At 41.6% G+C, this 19,547-nt stretch overlaps 1 protein-coding gene across 1 annotated transcript in view; it reads left to right on the forward strand.

The window, feature by feature from the left end:
* GIPC2 (GIPC PDZ domain containing family member 2) overlaps positions 1-18,925 on the forward strand; it is a 32,379-nt gene extending 13,454 nt beyond the window's left edge. The window contains exons 2-6 of the mRNA XM_070746211.1: positions 6,722-6,907; positions 7,336-7,516; positions 8,867-8,976; positions 14,235-14,316; positions 17,642-18,925. Of these exons, the coding sequence (XP_070602312.1) occupies positions 6,722-6,907; positions 7,336-7,516; positions 8,867-8,976; positions 14,235-14,316; positions 17,642-17,787 (705 nt within the window). The 3' untranslated portion in view covers positions 17,788-18,925. The remainder of the gene's footprint in view (positions 1-6,721; positions 6,908-7,335; positions 7,517-8,866; positions 8,977-14,234; positions 14,317-17,641) is intronic.
* Positions 18,926-19,547: the final 622 nt, after the last annotated feature.

Consider the following 19,547-nt stretch of genomic DNA (forward strand, 5'->3'; position numbering starts at 1 on the left):
TTGTTTATACTTGCTGGGAGGAAGTTACTTATTTTTCCTTTCCTTTTAATTTTTTTTCTTTTTCTTTGCAATTTTTATTTTTTATTTTTTCTCTATAATGTAATCGTTAATAAATATTATTTTTAAAAAAGACTTACCCAAAATTGTTTTGATTTTTATTAATTCATTATTTTAAATTTTGTACAGAATAAAAACAATGCATTTTTTAAAAAAAGGAAAAGTGAACAAATTAAAAAAATGTGATATAAATAAGAAAAGAGAGAAGAGAGAGAGAAAAAGAAAAAAAAGATATAAGGTTTCTTCCGTTCTTCACAGCAGCTATAAATGCATTTATATTTTCCAAAGTTGTGTCTTAAATACTAATTATAGCATACTTATACGATATTATTATATTATTTTGGTTCATCCCACAATCAGCCAGATGTTCAGAATGACTTTGGCATTTTAGTCTGCCTATCATGTCCTTTCCAGAGTATGTTATTACAATTATAATAATTATAATAGGCATATGTCCATATATTCTATACCAGTGATCGTGAACTGCACACAGAACCATATCTGAGGGCACATGAGCCATTGCCCTATGTAAGCTCAAGCATGCATGAGCACATGCCTCCTAAAGCCTGGGGACAGAAAAAAATAGCCCAACAGGCTGACCAGAAGTTCATTTCTGAACTTCCTGTTGGGCCGTTTTTTGCTTTCCCCAGGTTTCAGGAGGGTTTTCTGAATTCTGGGGATAGTGAAAAATGGCTCAATGGGCCTATCTGAAGTCTTGAGGCTTCATTGAGACCTGAGCACATGCACAGGGGGGCAGTGTGGGGGTTGTGTGCATGCGCGTGTGTGGGGAATCAGCATTGCATTATGGGCAATGCCCTCTAAATTTTTTTCGGTGTGGGCGGAAAAGTATAGTGTCTGAGTGGCACATTTTCATGCCTAAGCACAAAGGTCACCCAAGACAACTTGTTGCATAATTATTTGGAGCTCGGTGGTGGGGCAGAATAAGGTCCCTTCCCATTATGTTATTCTGTTATTTTATATTTCAATTAATATCATTATCATCTTACAAATCCAGATAGGCCGTCGTGCCTACTCCTCCTTCTTATACATTCTTCTTAAAAGAAAGTAAAAACTTTTATACAACCTTTTCCTAATCAATAGGAAAAAAAAATCCCTTCTTTTTTATTAAAAGAAATTAATAATAAAAAAAACACAAAATCGATTACTATTAAAACAAAATTGATTACTATTAAAACTAAAAAACTAAAAAAAATCAGCAAAATCAAAAACAAAACTATTAATATATCCATGCTTTAAAATCTTTACTTCTTAAACATTTATCATAGCATTATAGTAATCTAATACAGTGATCCCCCGCTCGTTGCGAGGGTTCCGTTCCAGGACCCCCCGCAACGAGCGGGTTTTCGCGAAGTAGCGCTGCGGAAGTAAAAACACCATCTGCGCATGTGCAGATGGTGTTTTTACTCCCGCAGCGCTAGCGAGGAGCCGAAGATTGGGGGCGGCGGGGCTGTTTTAAAATGTCGCCGCCGGCATGGGGGGCTTCCTAGCAGCCCCCCAAACCCGGGTTGGGGGTCCGGGGGGTGCTGGCAAGCCCCCCATGCCGGCAGCGACATTTTAAAACAGCCACGCCGCGCTGGCTGTCGGCGCTTTCGAGCTGAGTCCCGGAGCTCAAAAGCGCCGACAGCCAGCGCCGGCGAACGGCTTCTCCACGCTGGCTGTCGGCGCTTTCGAGCTGAGTCCCGGAGCGAATTTGCTCCGGGACTCAGCTCAAAAGCGCCGACAGCCAGCGCCGGCGAACGGCTTCTCCGCGCTGGCTGTCGGCGCTTTCGAGCTGAGTCCTGGAGCGAATTCGCTCCGGGACTCAGCCCCAAAGCGCCGACAGCCAGCGCCGGCGAACGGCTTCTCCGCGCTGGCTGTCGGCGCTTTCGAGCTGAGTCTCGGAGCGAATTCGCTCCGGGACTCAGCCCCAAAGCGCCGACAGCCAGCGCCGGCGAACGGCTTCTCCGCGCTGGCTGTCGGCGCTTTCGAGCTGAGTCCCAGCGAGGCGGTGGGCTGGGAGCCGCAGGTGAAAGGAGCTCGGGCATTGGAGCGCGGCGCCAGGCATTGTTCTCCGGACCCCGCCCGCAGCCTGGAGAGGGAAAGGGCCGCCACGGGGCTGAGCGGGCGGGGTCCGGAGAACAATGTCCGAGCTCCTTTCGCCTGCGGCTCCCAGCCCACCGCCTGTCTCCTGCTGCCCGGTTTAGCCAGGACACGAGCGGCGAAATGACTTGGAGGAATGTGAAGCTGAAACCGGCCGGTTTCAGCTTCACATTCCTCCAAGTCATTTCGCCGCTCGTGTCCTGGCTAAACCGGGCAGCAGGAGACAGGCGGTGGGCTGGGAGCCGCAGGCGAAAGGAGCTCGGGCATTGTTCTCCGGACCCCGCCCGCAGCCTGGAGAGGGAAAGGGCCGCCGCGGGGCTGAGCGTGCGGGGTCCGGAGAACAATGCCTGGCGCCGCGCTCCGATGCCCGAGCTCCTTTCACCTGCGGCTCCCAGCCCACCGCCTCGCTGGTTGGCTTCTCCTCCTGCTCAGCCTCGCCTCGGCCTTTGTGCACGGCTTGTCCCGACAGCCCCCCACCCCAGCACTTTGAATCCAGCAGCTTCTGCTGGATACGGGCGGTGGGTGGGACGAGCAGCGCGGAAGCCAGGGGCTGTGGCAGCTCGCCCCCCCATCGCCCGTATCCAGCAGAAGCGGTGGGATTCAAAGTGCTGGGGTGGGGGGGTGTCCCGACAGCCCCCCACCCCAGCACTTTGAATCCAGCAGCTTCTGCTGGATACGGGCGGTGGGTGGGACGAGCGGCGCAGAAGCCAGGGGCTGTGGCAACTCACCCCCCCATCGCCCATATCCAGCAGAAGCGGCGGGATTCAAAGTGCTGGGGTGGGGGGTGTCCCGACAGCCCCCCACCCCAGCACTTTGAATCCAGCAGCTTCTGCTGGATACGGGCGGTGGGTGGGACGAGCGGCGCGGAAGCCAGGGGCTGTGGCAGCTCGCCCCGCCCATCGCCCGTATCCAGCAGAAGCGGCGGGATTCAAAGGGATTCAAGGCTAACTTCTGCGCTTGGCTTGAGGACTCAGCTGGGAAGCGGCACGGGTGTTTTAAAAGGTCTCCGCCGGCATGGGGGGCTTCCTACCCCCCCCGAACCCCCAACCTGGGTTTGGGGGGGTGCTAAGAAGCCCCCCATGCCGGCGGAGACCTTTTAAAACACCCGTGCCGCTTCCCAACTGAGTCCCGAAGCCAAACGAACCCGGGTGGCCGGGCGAGCAGCGAGCAAATGGCGGGTGGCCGGGCGAAGGGCGGGCGAACGGAGGGCGAGCGGGTGCTGGGGGGGGGCTTCTCGCCCTCCCGCCAGCAAGAGGGGAAAGACCCAGGGAAGCCGCCCAGCAGCTGATCTGCCCGGCGGGGAACACCATCTACGCATGTGTGGCCATAGGAAAAAAGGGCGCACATGCGCAGATGGTGTTTTTACTTCCGGGTTGAAAAATCGCGATGTAGCCCATTCGCAATGGTCGGGGACGCAATAACCGGGGGATCACTGTAATACTATGAAAATCTATCTGAACACCAATGCATCAATTAATATATTTCCATATTTACTTTTCTATAATTTCATTCAATATTTCCAAACTCAATTAATTTTCAGGCAATTAGCATTTACTATTATTAACTTTCAGCAATCTTTTACATTTCCAAGTATATTTTAAATTCACAATGCAAAGTCATAAAATCATACAGTACATATCATAAACCCCTTATTTATCCTATGTATCTTCCATTACTTTTACCTATGTAATTCTATATAGTCCTAAAATTCTAACCCAATTTTATGAATTAATACATCCTAATATTAAACAACATCTAAATATATCTTTTACCATCATTCCATAGTCAATCCATATTTAATAATCATCCCTCCTCAAATTTCCACCACTCTTACCAAAGGGAAGAAACCATGTTGTTTTTCAGTAGCCTGCATTTTTCTTTTGATATTTGTTATATTTCTTTTTAATTATAAGCTACCAAAGGTTTTTACGCAGCTGAGAGACATGAAAATTAAATTATATTAAGAAATTGGATGATTGATATTGTTTTGCTGATCCTAATCTGCAGTAAAGATATTTTGGTTTTTAAAAATCCCACCATATTTTGCCTCAGAGAATTTCAAAATAAAATACTGTGTGTCTATAACAGTGACCTCTGTTAAGTATCAAAATGCCACTTAAATAGTTGAGTTAGTTTCAAACTAGATTTTGATTTTCTTTCTCTCCCCCCTCTCCCTCCCTCCCTTCCTCTCTCTTTCTCTCTCTCTCTTCCTCCCTTCCTCTCTTTCTATCTCTCTCTTCCTTCCTCTCTCTTTTTCTTTTCCTCTCTTCCTTCCTCCCTTTCTTTCCTTCTCTCTTCCTTCCACTTTTTCTCTTCCCCTCTCTTCCTTCCTCCCCCTCTCTCTTCCCTCCTTCCCTCCCTCTCCCTCTCTTTCTTTCTCTCTCTCTTCATCCCTTCCTTTATATTTCTCTTCCTTCCTCTCTTTCTCCCCTTTCTCTCTGTCTTCCTTCCTCTTCCTCTCTCTACCTCCTTCCCTCCTCCTATCACTCTCTTTCTCTCTCCCTCCCTTTCTCTCTCCCTATCTTTCTTCCCCCTTCTTTCTTTCTCTCTCCCCCTCCTCCTATCACTCTCTTTCTCTCTCCCTCCCTTTCTCTCTTCCTCTTTTTCTTCCCCACTCTTTCTTTCTCTCTCTTCCTTCCCTCCCTCCCTTCCCTCGCTCCTTCCTTCCTTTCCACTTCTCTTCCCTTCTCTTTCCCTTTTCTTTCTTTCTTTCTTTCCACTTCTCTCTTTCTTCCCTCTTTCCCTCTCCCTTCTCTCCCCGCGGAGGACTCACCCGACAAGCTTCCACCCTCCGAGCCCAGACTCCCATTCAGTCTCCATTCTGAAAATGCTAGCTGGCAACTCAAAGAGGAGGAGGAGGAGGGTGTGTATTTGTGTGTGTGTGTATGTGTTGTGCCTGGCTCGGCTTTCAGCAGGCCTTCCGTTAACTCAGGTGAGGTGAGATCGAGGAGGATGTTCTCCTCACCACTGTCCTTCTGGCTTTAGAGGTGCCTCAGCAAGAGGGTGCGGAGACTTACCATTTCCTCCAGTCGCAATCCCCGCCTCCTCTCTCAGGGCGAACTTCTGCACCCCGCCATGCACCTCAGGAGGTGGGGTGGAGGCTGTTTTTTCCCCACAGGGTGCTTTCTATCTCTGTGCTTTCTACTGTCATGTGGCTGGGCTGCCCAGAGGGAAGTGGCAGCTCTTGCCTGAGGAACCCGCTGCAATGACCGCCAGCTTGGCGGGAGGCACCAGCGGTAGACACAGGCGGTAGGGAAGGAGAGGGAGCCGCTGCTGCCCCTGACACCGGCCGCCACGGATGGGCCGGTGCCGACTCTCCTGGTTGCAGCTGCTGGGAGACTCTCCACCTTTATCTTTAAAGTTCACGGCAGAGTGCTCAGCCTCTCCCCCAGGTGCATGGCGGGCTGGCAGTGGAATGGAGAGCTCGGTGGAAGGCTTCCCCGCACTTTCTTTGCCGCTCCCCACCCTCAACTCCGACACCCAGCTCCCATGCGCAGCCTTGGAAAAGTCTGAGTGGAGGGTTGTTTTTGTGTGCACAGCCAAGCGTGCCTTAGAGGGAATATTGATTATGGGTGTGGACACGTGTGCTCAGCTATGCTTTGCATGTCCACCGTTTTGGCACCTGAACCAAAAAAGGTTCACCATTACTGTTCTATAACAGTGATGGTAAACTTATGCATGGGTGCCACAGGTGGCACATGGAGCCATATCTGCTTGCACATGAGCCGTTACCCTATGTGCATGTGCATGCCAGCCAGCTGTTTTTCGGCTCGCCCAGAGTCTCTAGGAGGGCATTTTTGGCTTCTGTAGAGTCTCTGGAGTGGAAGCCTCTGGAGTCTGGGGAGGATGAAAAATGGGCCTACCGGGCCTACCAGAGGTTGGGAAATGGACTGTTTCAGGTCTCCAGAAGGCCTCCTGGGGCGGGCATGGGGAAGGCCATTTTCACCATCCCCAGAATTATGGGTGTGGGCATTCACACATGCATGATAGCACATGCACACGCTCTTCCAGCACCCGAGGAAAAAAAGGTTCACCATCACTGTTCTATACCATACTATAGGAACCATACCATTGGATCCTGTGGGCTAAGGGACATGTCACTCAGTAATGGTACTAGGTTAAGAACTCTCATGCAGCCTATTATTTGAGTGTTGGCTTTTGGTGCTCTGGAAGGATCTTATTTCAAATAGGATGTTTTTTACTTTGTGATGTATTTCTTATCGGAATTTAGGAACTTGTTATGAAATGTTTAATATTTTTACAGCATCATTATATTGAATTATTTCAACTTGTACCAAATAGCAATTATTATTCTTCCTGCAATAAAGCTTGGCAACAAGTTACAGGTTTTGGGCATTGAATGGATTTTGTAATTAATACACATTTGAGTTAAGAAATCACAATAACACATAGAATGGTGACTTTTATAGAATACTGTAACTAGCATTTACTGCCATTGGATAATTATTTAGGTCTCTTATGATTTCAAAAAAGGATATTTGTTTGAAAAGTAATAAAAATGCATCTGTTTTTCTCTTTATATTTTCTCTTTCTCGCTTTATAGATCATGTTTTGCACATTGAATACACACAAAATTGATATGAACAAGCTTTTGGGTGTACAAATTGGCCTTGAAGACTTTATATTTGCTCATATCAAAGGAATAAAAAAAGAAGTGGAAGTTTTCAAATCAGAAGATTCACTTGGACTTACTATTACTGATAATGGAAATGGATGTGCCTTCATAAAGGTAGGTTGGAGATAAAATGAATACAGGTAGTCCTCAATGTATGACTACAATTGAGCCCAAAATTTAGGTTGCTAAGTGAGAAAATTGTTAAGTGAGTTTTGCCCCATTTTACAACTTTACTTGCTATATTTGTTAAGTGAACCACTCCAGTTATAAAGTTAGTAACATGGTTGTTAAGTGAATCAGGCTTTCCCATTTAATTTCCTTATCAGAAATTTGCAAAAGGAGATCACATGACCCCTTGACACTATAACAGATATAAAGGGAATGAAAATTTATTCTCTTGCTTATCTCCCTTTGGATTTTGGATAGATGGATCTTGGCTAAAATGTGAGACTGTTCATGATCATATTTGTAGTTCATAATTTTCTGAACCAGATTTTTTTTTTTGCATTCATCATAATATATGTCATTGTTTTTGTCTGCAGAGAATTAAAGCAGGAAGTCTTATTGATCAAATAAAAGTGATATGTGTTGGTGACCACATAGAATCTATAAATGGAAAAAACGTAGCAGGCTATCGTCATTATGAAGTTGCTAAGAATTTAAAGGACTTGAAGAAGGGTCAGACATTTACATTAAAACTGATAGAACCTATGAAATCATTTGGTGAGTGGAATATATTCACCAAAACATTATACTTGTACTGATAACCTTATTACAATAAAACTGTCATCAAGGATAATCACAATTAAGATACTTAATCATAAGGTTTAAAGCTGTCTTTCCATGCCTTAAACTCTATTACTCTAGTTATTGCACAGACAAACTTCACACAAAGCTCAAAAACTTTATTTCTTTTGGCACATACAAAAAGGAATTATCAAGCCCAGCGTGTTTCACAGGATGTATCAAATTTAATTTTGCTGTGCAGCCTGATTTAAAATAAAGACAGAAATTTTTAAAAATGGTGAAGGCAATATGCTTTCAAATTTATCTCATTTCAGATGTATTTGGACTGTCTTGGTAATGATTTTTCATATCTGCAAATCTACTTCAATCAATTTCCACTAGGTATATCTTTACTGCCTTTTAAGGAGAATTGAATTGAAAGATTGTTTACCTTTTAACTGCTATGACAACTTCGGAGAGGGGCGGCATACAAATCTAAGTAATAAATAAATAAATATTTGTTGTCTAAACATTGCTGGATAAGAATTACAATGAGGTTTAATTAATTGGGCAGTCTTACATCTGAAAACACAGTTTACATTTTATGGAAGCACAAAATTAAGAGGAGAGGTCAATGAGAATTACAGCTGCATCTCTAGTAGTTTATATTTGCCAACTAATTTTTTGGGGTAGATTTTCAGTCCCAAAGCTATAGTGTGAGGAAATAGCACATTGAAATTAAGTTGCTATTTACTAACAACAGGTGTGGTGAAATCATACACATTAGACTCTATTTGATATCCTTGAAAAGAATATTGAAACTGAATTAATTTAGTTAGATAATAGGACAATTCAGAACAAAGCAAATTATTTTTGTTTTGAGTGAGGTTAAATAAATTGATTAATATCAATGTTTTATATAATCATTTGGTGGGCAAAAAAAACCTGCTAAAAAGAAAAAAAGAAAACACTTAAACAAACAACAGAATATAACTCCAAGTGTTCAATGAGAATATTTCATTCATTCAGATCTAGAATGTGTTATTTGAGTGTTTCCTTTATTTTTTTGAGCAGTATATTTAGCAGTATAAGCTAGTCATTGTTGATTGAAAAGTAAACATCCCAATCTACCCATCTATAAAATTTGTGGGTCTGGCCCTATGAAAAATGTCTTAATGACTCTGCATCTGCTGAAGTTATCTTCAGATTAAATCCAGTTCTGAGTTGAATTGATTGTCAAACTTCATCCCATGAATCCTAAATTTGGGTTTGATGTTGTTCATCTTGAAAAGAATAACTATATTTGGAGTTGAATTGGAATTTGGGAAACATATATATCTATTGCAGAAATTATCGAGCCAAGGTCTAAAAGTGGAAATTTTTCAGAAGAAAAAATCTGCCGAGGACGAGAGACTCTTCGACTAAGAGCCAAAGGTTCTGCTACAATAGAAGAAATTGTGAGTTTTCAATTCATAAATCTTTGTCCTGAAGGCAGATTTTTGTTTTGGTTTGGATGACGCCCTTAAACTTTAGTTATAACCAATATTTTATCCATCCTGGTGAATTTGGCATTTGCCTCATTTCTTCTCTTCTCTCTTTGCCATATTAAGCTGTTGCTGCTCCTACTGTGCCATCTGTAACATTTCCAACAATGAAAGTTGCACAGCAACTTTCCTTAAAACATTGATTTCAGGTTGAAATTTGACTAAAAATATAGCCCAAATCTCATGTGGGGCGTGCACGTGCTTGTATTGGGAGCACCCGCACCGGCCGCCGAGGACTGTCTGGGTAGTGAGGTAGGTGGCTGCCCACCACCAGAGCTAGGCTACTGCCCGGACAGTGGGGGACGCAGTGGGGAAATGGAGCTTCACCCCAGAGCACCCTGAAAAGATGTTAAAGGAAATTCAGGGCGTCCTACATAAGCCACGCCCACAGTGTGGTAGTAAAACGTTTGGTAGCCCTTCACTGCCCACTACTGAATATAAAGATATCTGTAAGAGGGATTTAAAGGCCTTGGGAATGACATTAACAGTTGGGAAACCTTGACCTCTGATCGTTCAGCTTGGAGGCTAAAGACGTAGCATGGCCTTCTCCATTTTGAAGAGACACTTGTTCAGGAGGCAGAGAGGCAAAGAGACAGTTCCGGACAGGAGATAGAATGGATCTGCACTTAGTGTGGAAAGGATTTCCACTCTTGGATTGGCCTTTTTAGCCACACTAGGTGCTGTTCTAAGAACTCTTTCCAGAGCACGATACCATAGTTTCAAAACTGAAGGTTGCCAATTAGGTTGAGTCCACTTAGATGTTTATCTGTATCCTCAGGGTCACCTGAATAGTGCAAATGGAGCTTTCTTGAAATTGTTGAAAGGACTGTGTTTGTTTATTTGTTTATTTATTTATTTATTCATTTGTCCAATACACAAATACATAGGAAGAAAAATAGACATGTGATAATATAAAAGAGGGTGAAAGTGAACTTAGAGGAGAGGATATATGAAAGGAAGAGAATATATAAGATAGGTGAAAGAAAGGAAAGACAATTGGACAGGGGACGAAAGGCACACCAGTGCACTTATGTAAGCCCCTTACTGGCCTTTTAGGAACCTGGAGAGGTCAATCATGGAGAGTCTAAGGGAGAAGTGTTGGGGGTTAGGGGTTGAGTCCGGTAATGAGTTCCATGCTTCGATAACTCGATTGTTGAAATCATATTTTTTACAGTCAAGTTTGGAGCGGTTCGTATTAAGTTTGAATCTGTTGCGTGCTCTTGTATTATTGCGGTTGAAGCTGAAGTAGTCATTGATCGGTAGGACATTGCAGCATATGATCTTGTGGGCAATACTCAAATCATGTTTTAGGCACCGTAGTTCTAGGCTTTCTAGGCCCAGGATTGTTAGTCTATTTTCGTAGGATATTCTGTTTCGAGTGGAGGAGTGAAGGGCTCTTCTGGTGAAATATCTTTGGACATTTTCAAGGGTGTTGATGTCTGAGATGTGATATGGGTTCCAGACAGATGAGCAGTAGTCTAGGATGGGTCTGGCAAAAGTTTTGTAGGCTCTTGTGAGTAGTGTGAGATTGCCTGAGCAGAAGCTGCGTAGGATCAGGTTGTCATTAGATATAAATCCTTCCATTCCTCACCCTTAGTCAGAACTGAAAAAGCTTCTTGGATGAGAAGCAAGATGCCTTGAAAGAAAAACAAGGAAGTCCGTTTGTCTCTTGAAAAAGCACCTTTGGGCCAACTATGACTGGGTTGTAGGAGCAATCCTACATGCTCTGAAGCACTGTTTTGCTTTCACACATTAAACACTGCATACTCCTAAGAAACACAAAAGGCTCTGAAGAAATTTTAGTCTCATTGAATCTTATGATTGAGTTTGCAATGAGGCTTGCTTTCACACATGACTTTCTTAGTTTGGCTTGATTGTTCAGTGGGCAACCATATAATTATTGTTCAATAATTTTTGCTATTGAAATTACTCATCTCATTATAGGATATTAAATTCTGTACCAGAGAAGTCTGGATTCTGTATTTCATTTATTTTTGTTTCATTTCTTTAATGAAATGTCAAGGCCTCCCGGCTGTGTGTAGTTTACAAATTTTAAAAAAATCCATGATAAAAACACAGACAGTTGACTGAAGAGCAAGACACCAACCCATAAATCATTCAAAAGAGAAGTGGGGCATCACAACGCCCTGTTCTTAAGGCTTGGGAATTAGAATAAATAATACTATATACAGTGGTACCTCTACTTAAGAACTTTTCTAGATAAGAACCAGGTGTTCAAGATTTTTTTGCCTCTACTTAAGTACCAGAGCCTGGAAAAATTTCCCAGGAAATTTGAGAGCAGCACGAAGGCCTGGCCAGTTTCCTGCCATTCCCCCTTTAATCCCGGCCATCTCAGGCTTTTCTGGGCTGCCAGAGGAGCCTTTTGGTGGTGCTTAAGGAGGCTTTGGCAGCCCAGAGCCAATGGAGGGAGGCGCATGCTCCTCCTCACCACCTCAGAGTCCCTTTTTCTTTTAAGTCTTAAAGTTTTGGATTTTTTTTATTTCCCTCACCTCACCTTCTTCCTTCGGCAGCAACTGTCCTCCTCCTCTTCTTCCTCCTCCTTCTCCCACCCAAATTCTGAGCTTTTATGTCTTTCCTAATGGGTTTGCACACATTATTTGCTTTTACATTGATTCCTATGGGAAAAATTGCTTCTACTTACAAACCGTTCTACTTAAGAAACTGGTCACGGAACGAATTAAGTGCTTAAGTAGAGGTAGTATATACCACTGTACATACAGTATATATATATATATACTTATATGCAACCTTAAACACTCAACAAGCCATTTGGACCTATCCCCTCAGAAAATAAAACTCTGGGAGCCACAAAACCTGGGTGGGTGTGGCCAATTCATCCCTCCTACCCAGTCACATGACATTCCCCCAAGCCAGTAGCGGGTGGCTCCGGGTGTTTTCTGTGGGAAATGGGGGTCTTTCTCTATCTCTCTCTTTCTCTATCCCCCTTCTATTTTTCTTTTTGCTCTCCATCTACCTCCTTCCCTTTCTTTTCTTTCTACCTTTCCCCTTCTCTCATTTATTTCCCTTTTTCCCTCTCTTTCTTTCTTTCTCTCCCTTCTTTCTCTCATTTTTCCTCTCTCCTTCTCTCCCTCCATCATATTCTCATTTCTCTCTCTTTTTCTCCCCCTTTCTCTCTCTCATCTCCCTCTCTTTCTCTCCCTCTCTCTATTCCTCCTTTCTCTCCCTCTCTCCCCTCTCTCTTGTGTGTTTATGTGTGTTCCTCTTGAATCATTTCCAAAAACAGGTGAGGGTTGGAGTTTTGGTTTGTTTGGCGGTATTATTTTTTGTTTGGCTGATGTTCTTCCTTCTTCTTTGGGCGATTTTTACCATGTGATTTAAATCAAGTCATTTCAGGTTCCCACATAAATGAAGTTCTTTTGTCCCCCTGGTGTGGCTCTCTGTTGTCTGGCTGCCCAACCCCTTGCCCTCTCCTTCCAGTCATTCATTGCATGGCCTCAGAAGATAAATGGGATGGCTGGGATGGAGACTTACTCCAAATTCCAGAGGAGGAGGGAAGTGCGTCAGTACTTGCCTCTTATCTCGTAGGTGCTTCTTCCTTTGCCTCTTGGTGCGCGCACCTCAGTCACTCTGGAAGATTCATGACTTTCTCTCCACCCCAAGACACTGGCTTGGGCCAGCTGTGGCTGATGCTTCATGTCATAATGGGCTCCAGGAGGAGGAGGAGACGCCATCTCCCTTATATAGAGCGCTGGTGAGACCACATTTGGAATACTGTGTTCAGTTCTGGAGACCTCACCTACAAAAAGATATTGACAAAATTGAACGGGTCCAAAGACGGGCTACAAGAATGGTGGAAGGTCTTAAGCATAAAACGTATCAGGAAAGACTTAATGAAATCAATCTGTATAGTCTGGAGGACAGAAGGAAAAGGGGGGACATGATTGAAACATTTAAATATGTTAAAGGGTTAAATAAGGTTCAGGAGGGAAGTGTTTTTAATAGGAAAGTGAACAGAAGAACAAGGGGACACAATCTGAAGTTAGTTGGGGGAAAGATCAAAAGCAACGTGAGGAAATATTTCACTGAAAGAGTAGTAGATCCTTGGAACAAACTTCCAGCAGATGTGGTTGGTAAATCCACAGTAACTGAATTTAAACATGCCTGGGATAAACATATATCCATCCTAAGATAAAACACAGGAAATAGTATAAGGGCAGACTAGATGGACCATGAGGTCTTTTTCTGCCATCAGTCTTCTATGTTTCTGTGTTTCTATGTTTCTATTGTGAAGCACGCTAAATTTAAATGTGCTGTGCAAGGCGCTGCAAGAATAGTGAGCTCAGGGCAGAGAACAAGTTGGAAGTCGCAAGTCAAGAGCACTGGCCTGGACCAGCTGTGCTGACTCCGCTCCTCTCCCTGCTTACATGGCCTGCTCGCTGCTCTTGCAGCACCTTGTGCTACATACTTAAAATTTAGCATGCTTCACAATGAGAGATGGTATCTGCTTCTGGAGCCATTACAACATGAAGCCTTGGCTGCAGCTGGGCCAGGCCAGTGTCTCGACTTGTGATTTGCTCTCTGCCCTGAGACACTTACCCAGCCCAACTTTGGCCGAGTGACTTGGGGCAGAGAGAAAGTTGCACATCTCCCTGAGCAACCAAGTTGCACACAGCACCAAGAAGCTCTGGAAGAAGTGCCGGTAGATGAGAAGCAAGTACAGGGGCTTTTCGCTGTGGAATATGGAGTGAGTCTCCATCCCTGCCTTTGCCCTTACCTTTTCAGGCCACGTGGGGAGTGATGGAGGGGAGGGGGTTGGTGGGCCCAGCCAGCCAATAGAACCACAGCAGGGGGATGAAAGAGTTGCATGTATCTCTGGAGCTGTGGATTGTTTACACCCACATGTCAGTGGGTGCAATGTTTTCCAACTGGGGCTACATCGTGTGTGGATTTCAGCCCCAGAATTCTTCATCCAGCATGACCATTTATTAAGAATTCTTGTAATTGGAGTTTATATATCTTAATTGCCCAGGTTGAGAAAAGCTGGTTTAGTAGTAATTAGTTTGGAATAAATATTGATATAATTGCATTGCGCGATACTGAAAAATTTCACTTAATTTTTAAATATTATAATTAATCTGTTTTGTATTACTCATTGCATGGTTTATATTTTTTTCTTTCTTTGGGTAAAGATTTCAGATGTTGAAGAAAAGGCTACCAAAAAGGTGGATGATCTTCTGGAAACGTACATGGGAATAAGAGATCTTGAACTAGGTCAGTATTTAGGTAACAAACCTTCAATTCTAGTTCTGCTGGGGCTGCCAGAACTTCAATATACACATATTATGAATGTGATACTGTATAAAATATTATTTATTACTCTTTTTGCCAGCCAATGCAGTGTGATAGACTTGTGGAGCTATGATACATATAATAGCTTTAACTTGAATTTAAAATATTTTGCATTATGATAAATGATTTAACATATTAAAGTTCCCAAACTATTAAGATGTGGTAGATACCCATGATATCCCAATAACCCAGTTAAATCATTTAATATCCACTTAAACATATAGAATATGACAACAGGATTCCAATATTTGCTCATGGTGCTTGTTCTAAAACAAAAGAAACTAACAATTGAAGATAAGGCCTTCCAAGCCAGAAGGGATGATTATGAAATGAAAAACTTGTTTCATGCAGAGTTTTGATTGTTGTAACTGACGCAAAAAATAGAGTTGTAAAGTACTGAAACATTATCTATTTATGTCAGCCTGTTTTATTAGGCTCCTCATTATACTACTTAGAGTAGTAAAGCACAGATCTTAATGTATCAGACTTCATATATCACACTTCATCAATGACTTGGATGAGGGGATATGTGTCATCTTGCTCAACTGTGAGTGGGATCTTGGAGTCCTAGTGGACAACCATTTAAATATGAGTAAGCAGAATGCAGTAACTTCCAAAAAAGCCAACACAGTTCTAGTTTGCATTAACAGAGGGATAGAATCAAGATCACGTGAAGTGTTAATACCATTTTACAATGCCTTGGTAAAGCCACACTTGGAATACTGCACTCAATTTTGGTTGCCACAATGTAAAAAGGATGTTGAGACTCTAGAAAGAGTGCAGAGAAGAGCAACCAAGATCATTAGGGGACTGGATGCTAAAACATATGAAGAACAGTTGCAGGAACTGGGCATGGCTAGTTTAATGGAAAGAAGGACCAGGGGAGACATGACAGCCATGTTCCAATATTTCAGGGGCTGCCACAAAGAAGTGGGAGTCAAACTATTCTCCAAGGGACCTGAGGGTAGGACAAGAAGCAATGGGTGAAAACTAATCAAGGAGAGAAGCAACTTAGAACTAAGGAGAAATTTCCCAACAGTTAGAACAATTAATCAGTGGGACAACTTGCCTCCAGAAGTTGTGAATGTTCCAACACTGGAAGTTTTTAAGAAGATGTTGGATAACTACTTGTCTGAAGTGGTGTAGGATTTCCTGCGTAAGCAGGGGGTTGGATTAGAAGACCTCCAAGTTCCCTTCCGACTCTGTTACTCTATTTTTTTTTTAGACTGCATGGTTGACTAAAAAGCTTGATTGCTATGATTGGCTTTAGAAGCATAAGCTCCTGTTTAGCAATGTGTTAGGCTATTAAGGCAATTGTGTGTATATCTACTTGGAAATAAGCCTCATTCAGTTTAATGGAGCTTCATTTCAAACAAATGGTTATGAACTGTAGACGTACATTCTCCTCACAATAACCTGAACTCTATTGGCAATTTGAAGCATATATGTTGCCTATCATTAAACATTAAGATCAAATTCTCTTGGTTTTTTTTTTCTTTTTAAAAACTCTCTGCATTTGTATATGATTGTAATTTTGAGCATCAATGTTTTGCCACGGGGCAATTACCAATTACTCAATGCATTTTGTTAGATATCTCTGCAATCATCTCTTCACAAAATAGGCATATAAATTAAAGCAAAAAAAAAAATCAGAGTGTTTGTTATAATTAAGACTCTTTAACAATTATAAGTAAATCCTTTCTCTGTAAAGCATAGTTATAAACTCTTAGACCCCTCTAATTATAAATAGCTATCTCAAATATGTTATTTAACATAATATCAGTTGTTATGTGATGCCTTACCACAATTGTAAAAATAGTCAATCATCCCTAATTGTGAGTAGATTTTTATTTGGAGTAATTATAGATATCTGTACTATGAAATATGTATTTAATTTAAAAAGCCAAATATATAATAGGAATTTGTAATATTTTCAAGTAGTTCTTCTTAACAGCCATTAGAGGCCAGTATCTGACTGTTCCATATTGATGTACTGTAATTCTGAAAATAACATTTTTTGTTAAAACAATCAGAAAATTTCACAATGTGATGAGTAAGGGCATGTTAACAAAACGATTTTTATAATAAAGACAGTGGTGATAATTAATACTTCACTGTTGCTAATAAATGACTTTGATTAGAAAACTGTAGGACAGTGTTTAGGTCTTCAGTTCTAATAACATTTTCAGTTGGTTTCACCTTTTGGTGTCAAAGACATTTGCTTCTAAGAAAACTCTTAAGTGTTATTAGAATATAAAATATACCATTATATTTATGAAAGTTAAATTAAATAAAATAAAGTTAGTCTATCTTCTGTTTCCCTTCCCCTTTAACTCCATTATAACATGAAGTGGGCAAACAGTCCTTACTCTAAAAACAAAGTTCCTGTGCCTTCCGTCCCCTGTCCTATTGCTCTCCTATATCTCCTATACCTTTCTTCTATTCCTATATCTCTTCTTTTATTCTTTCATTGATATGTTTTATTTCTATAGCTTCTCTTCTCTTCTTTCTTAGATATATTTTACTATGAGTATATCCTCTATAACCTTCATCATGTGTTTTACTATGTGTATACCCACTAAAACCCTCATTGTGTATTGGACAAAATCAACCAATAAAAATAAAATTAAAAGGCCCTAATTCTCTAGTAGGAGGTTTATGGGTATTGTGGGGACTGCAAAAATGAAGAAGACTGCATAAATATTGCTGTTTCTCTTTGTCTCTTGTTATAGGAGTAATCCTGTAAATTAGATAACACTAAGTAATAATGATATTCACGATATTCAAGCTATGATTGAAAGAGGATCTAAATTTGATAGTTGAAGAATCAAACACTGCCACACAATTTTCGCCCTACTCTGGTGGTCTGTTCTGCATGGAAAATAGTAGACCTATAGCAGAAAACAAATTCACACTTGTGTTCTCAAGTTTTGTTATCCTCCAACTGAAATTGATGGTGATATTTCTCCTAAGTGGGGCTGAATTTTGAATCCTTAAGAAAATAAGAATTCCTTGGTTGCCCTGGCCTTAAATACATTCCACAGATTTTTTAAAAAAATTAAACTTTCATTTTCCATTTAATTAAGGAAGTTTACAAATGTTTTGCTTCTTAATTTACATTTTAAAAAACAAAATGCAATTATTCCAAGTTTGTTTAGATAAAATTCAACTGCTACAATTCTTATCGATATGCCTACAAAAATAATAGGTAATTCTTTTTCCCCCATCTTTCCCTGTCTTGACTTAGCTGCAACTATGGTAGAAGCCGGAAAAGGCAAGAACAATCCAGATGAATTTGCTGTAGCTCTTGATGAAGCTTTGGGAGATTTTGCATTTCCAGATGAATTTGTCTTTGATGTTTGGGGAGCCATAGGTGATACTTTGAAAGGGTGATTTTAATGAGAGGCATTAATTGTATTAGAGTACTCGGATGGTTGTGTGGATACATCACATATGTAGTAATGTACATAGCACGGGTATGACCCAACTATTCTAAAAAGACCTATTTAAAATGTATAAACTGGACCAAATTAATGAATGTAGGATTGTATCTGTATAAAGCTATTAGCCCGATATTGCAGTTAATGCAGTTAACATTGTCACTTGGAATCTTTGCCGAACAAAATTCAAGTACTTTCTCTCTGCATTTACATAAATACCTGCCAGTTGCCAAATACCTATATTTTGATTATGGCCCATGGGGACCATTATGCAATGGTCATAAGAGTGAAAAATAGTCGTAAGTCATTTTTTTCCAGTATTGTTGTAACTTAGGATGGTCACTAAAAAAATGATTGTAAGAAGTGATGTGTTCCTAATGGGGCAATCTGGTGCACCACTCCGGTAACGCTCCACCAATTGTGCAATTCTGGTGCAGTGTCTCCAGTCTGTCTTTGCCGGTCTGTGCATGCCACCATCTTTTTAATATAATTTTCTGCGATTTTCAGCTCTCAGCATGCGCAGAAGGAAAATTATATCTGTGTGCATGCACAGAAGCAACATTGCACTGGGGATGCGTGCAAGAAAGAGCCGGGGTGGCGCAGCAGGTAGAGTGCTGTACTGCAGGCCACTGAAGCTGACTGTAGATCTGTAGGTCAGCGGTTCAAATCTCATCACCGGCTCAAGGTTGACTCAGCCTTCCATCCTTCCAAGGTGGGTAAAATGAGGACCCGGATTGTGGGGGCAATATGCTGGCTCTGTTAAAAAGTGCTATTGCTAACATGTTGTAAGCCGCCCTGAGTCTAAGGAGAAGGGTGGCATAAAAATCAAACAAACAAACAAAACAAACAAAACAAACAAAACAAACAAAACAAACAAAACAAACAAAACAAACAAAACAAACAAAACAAACAAAACAAACAAAACAAACAAAACAAACAAAACAAACAAAACAAACAAAACAAACAAAACAAACAAAACAAACAAAACAAACAAAACAAACGTCACAAACGTCACAAACGTCACAAACGTCACAAACGTCACAAACGTCACAAACGTCACAAACGTCACAAACGTCACAAACGTCACAAACGTCACAAACGTCACAAACAAAACAAACAAAACAAACAAAACAAACAAAACAAACAAAACAAACAAAACAAACAAAACAAACAAAACAAACGTCACAAACAAAACAAATGTCACAATGCACACATAGCGCACTGGTAGGAAAAGGTAAGAATCCGCGCCTGGTTGTAAGTCAAGGACTGGTTGTAAGTCAAGGACTACCTGTACAGACATACAAAATGACTAACCAGCTGCATGGAATAAAATGTACTTTTTTCATTGTTTTAAATTTGGGCTAATAGCATCAAAGATAGGTTAAATTATGTCCAATGTCCGAGAAGTGAACAGGATTTTGTACTGCAGTTAACCAAGCCATGTGGGTGGCTGGGTGTGTGAGTTAGGTGGCCATATAAATTTATCAAATAAAAGTCTCTCTTAGACAGATGGCAATAGCAAAACACTTAAAAAAAAACCTTGCCAAAAATTGTTGCATGGATTTGTCCAGATATTTGCCAGGATCAAAAGATCTCTTGAAGGCATCAAAAATCAAGCCATATCAAACAAAAAAACTCCACCTATGATTTACTGCTTTAAATTATAAACCAGTTCCTACATTCCATGAAACCTCTGCATTTGTCAAGAGAACA

This window comes from Erythrolamprus reginae, chromosome 3 (assembly GCF_031021105.1).
Source record: "Erythrolamprus reginae isolate rEryReg1 chromosome 3, rEryReg1.hap1, whole genome shotgun sequence".
In the NCBI taxonomy this organism is placed as follows: Eukaryota; Metazoa; Chordata; class Lepidosauria; order Squamata; family Dipsadidae; genus Erythrolamprus; species Erythrolamprus reginae.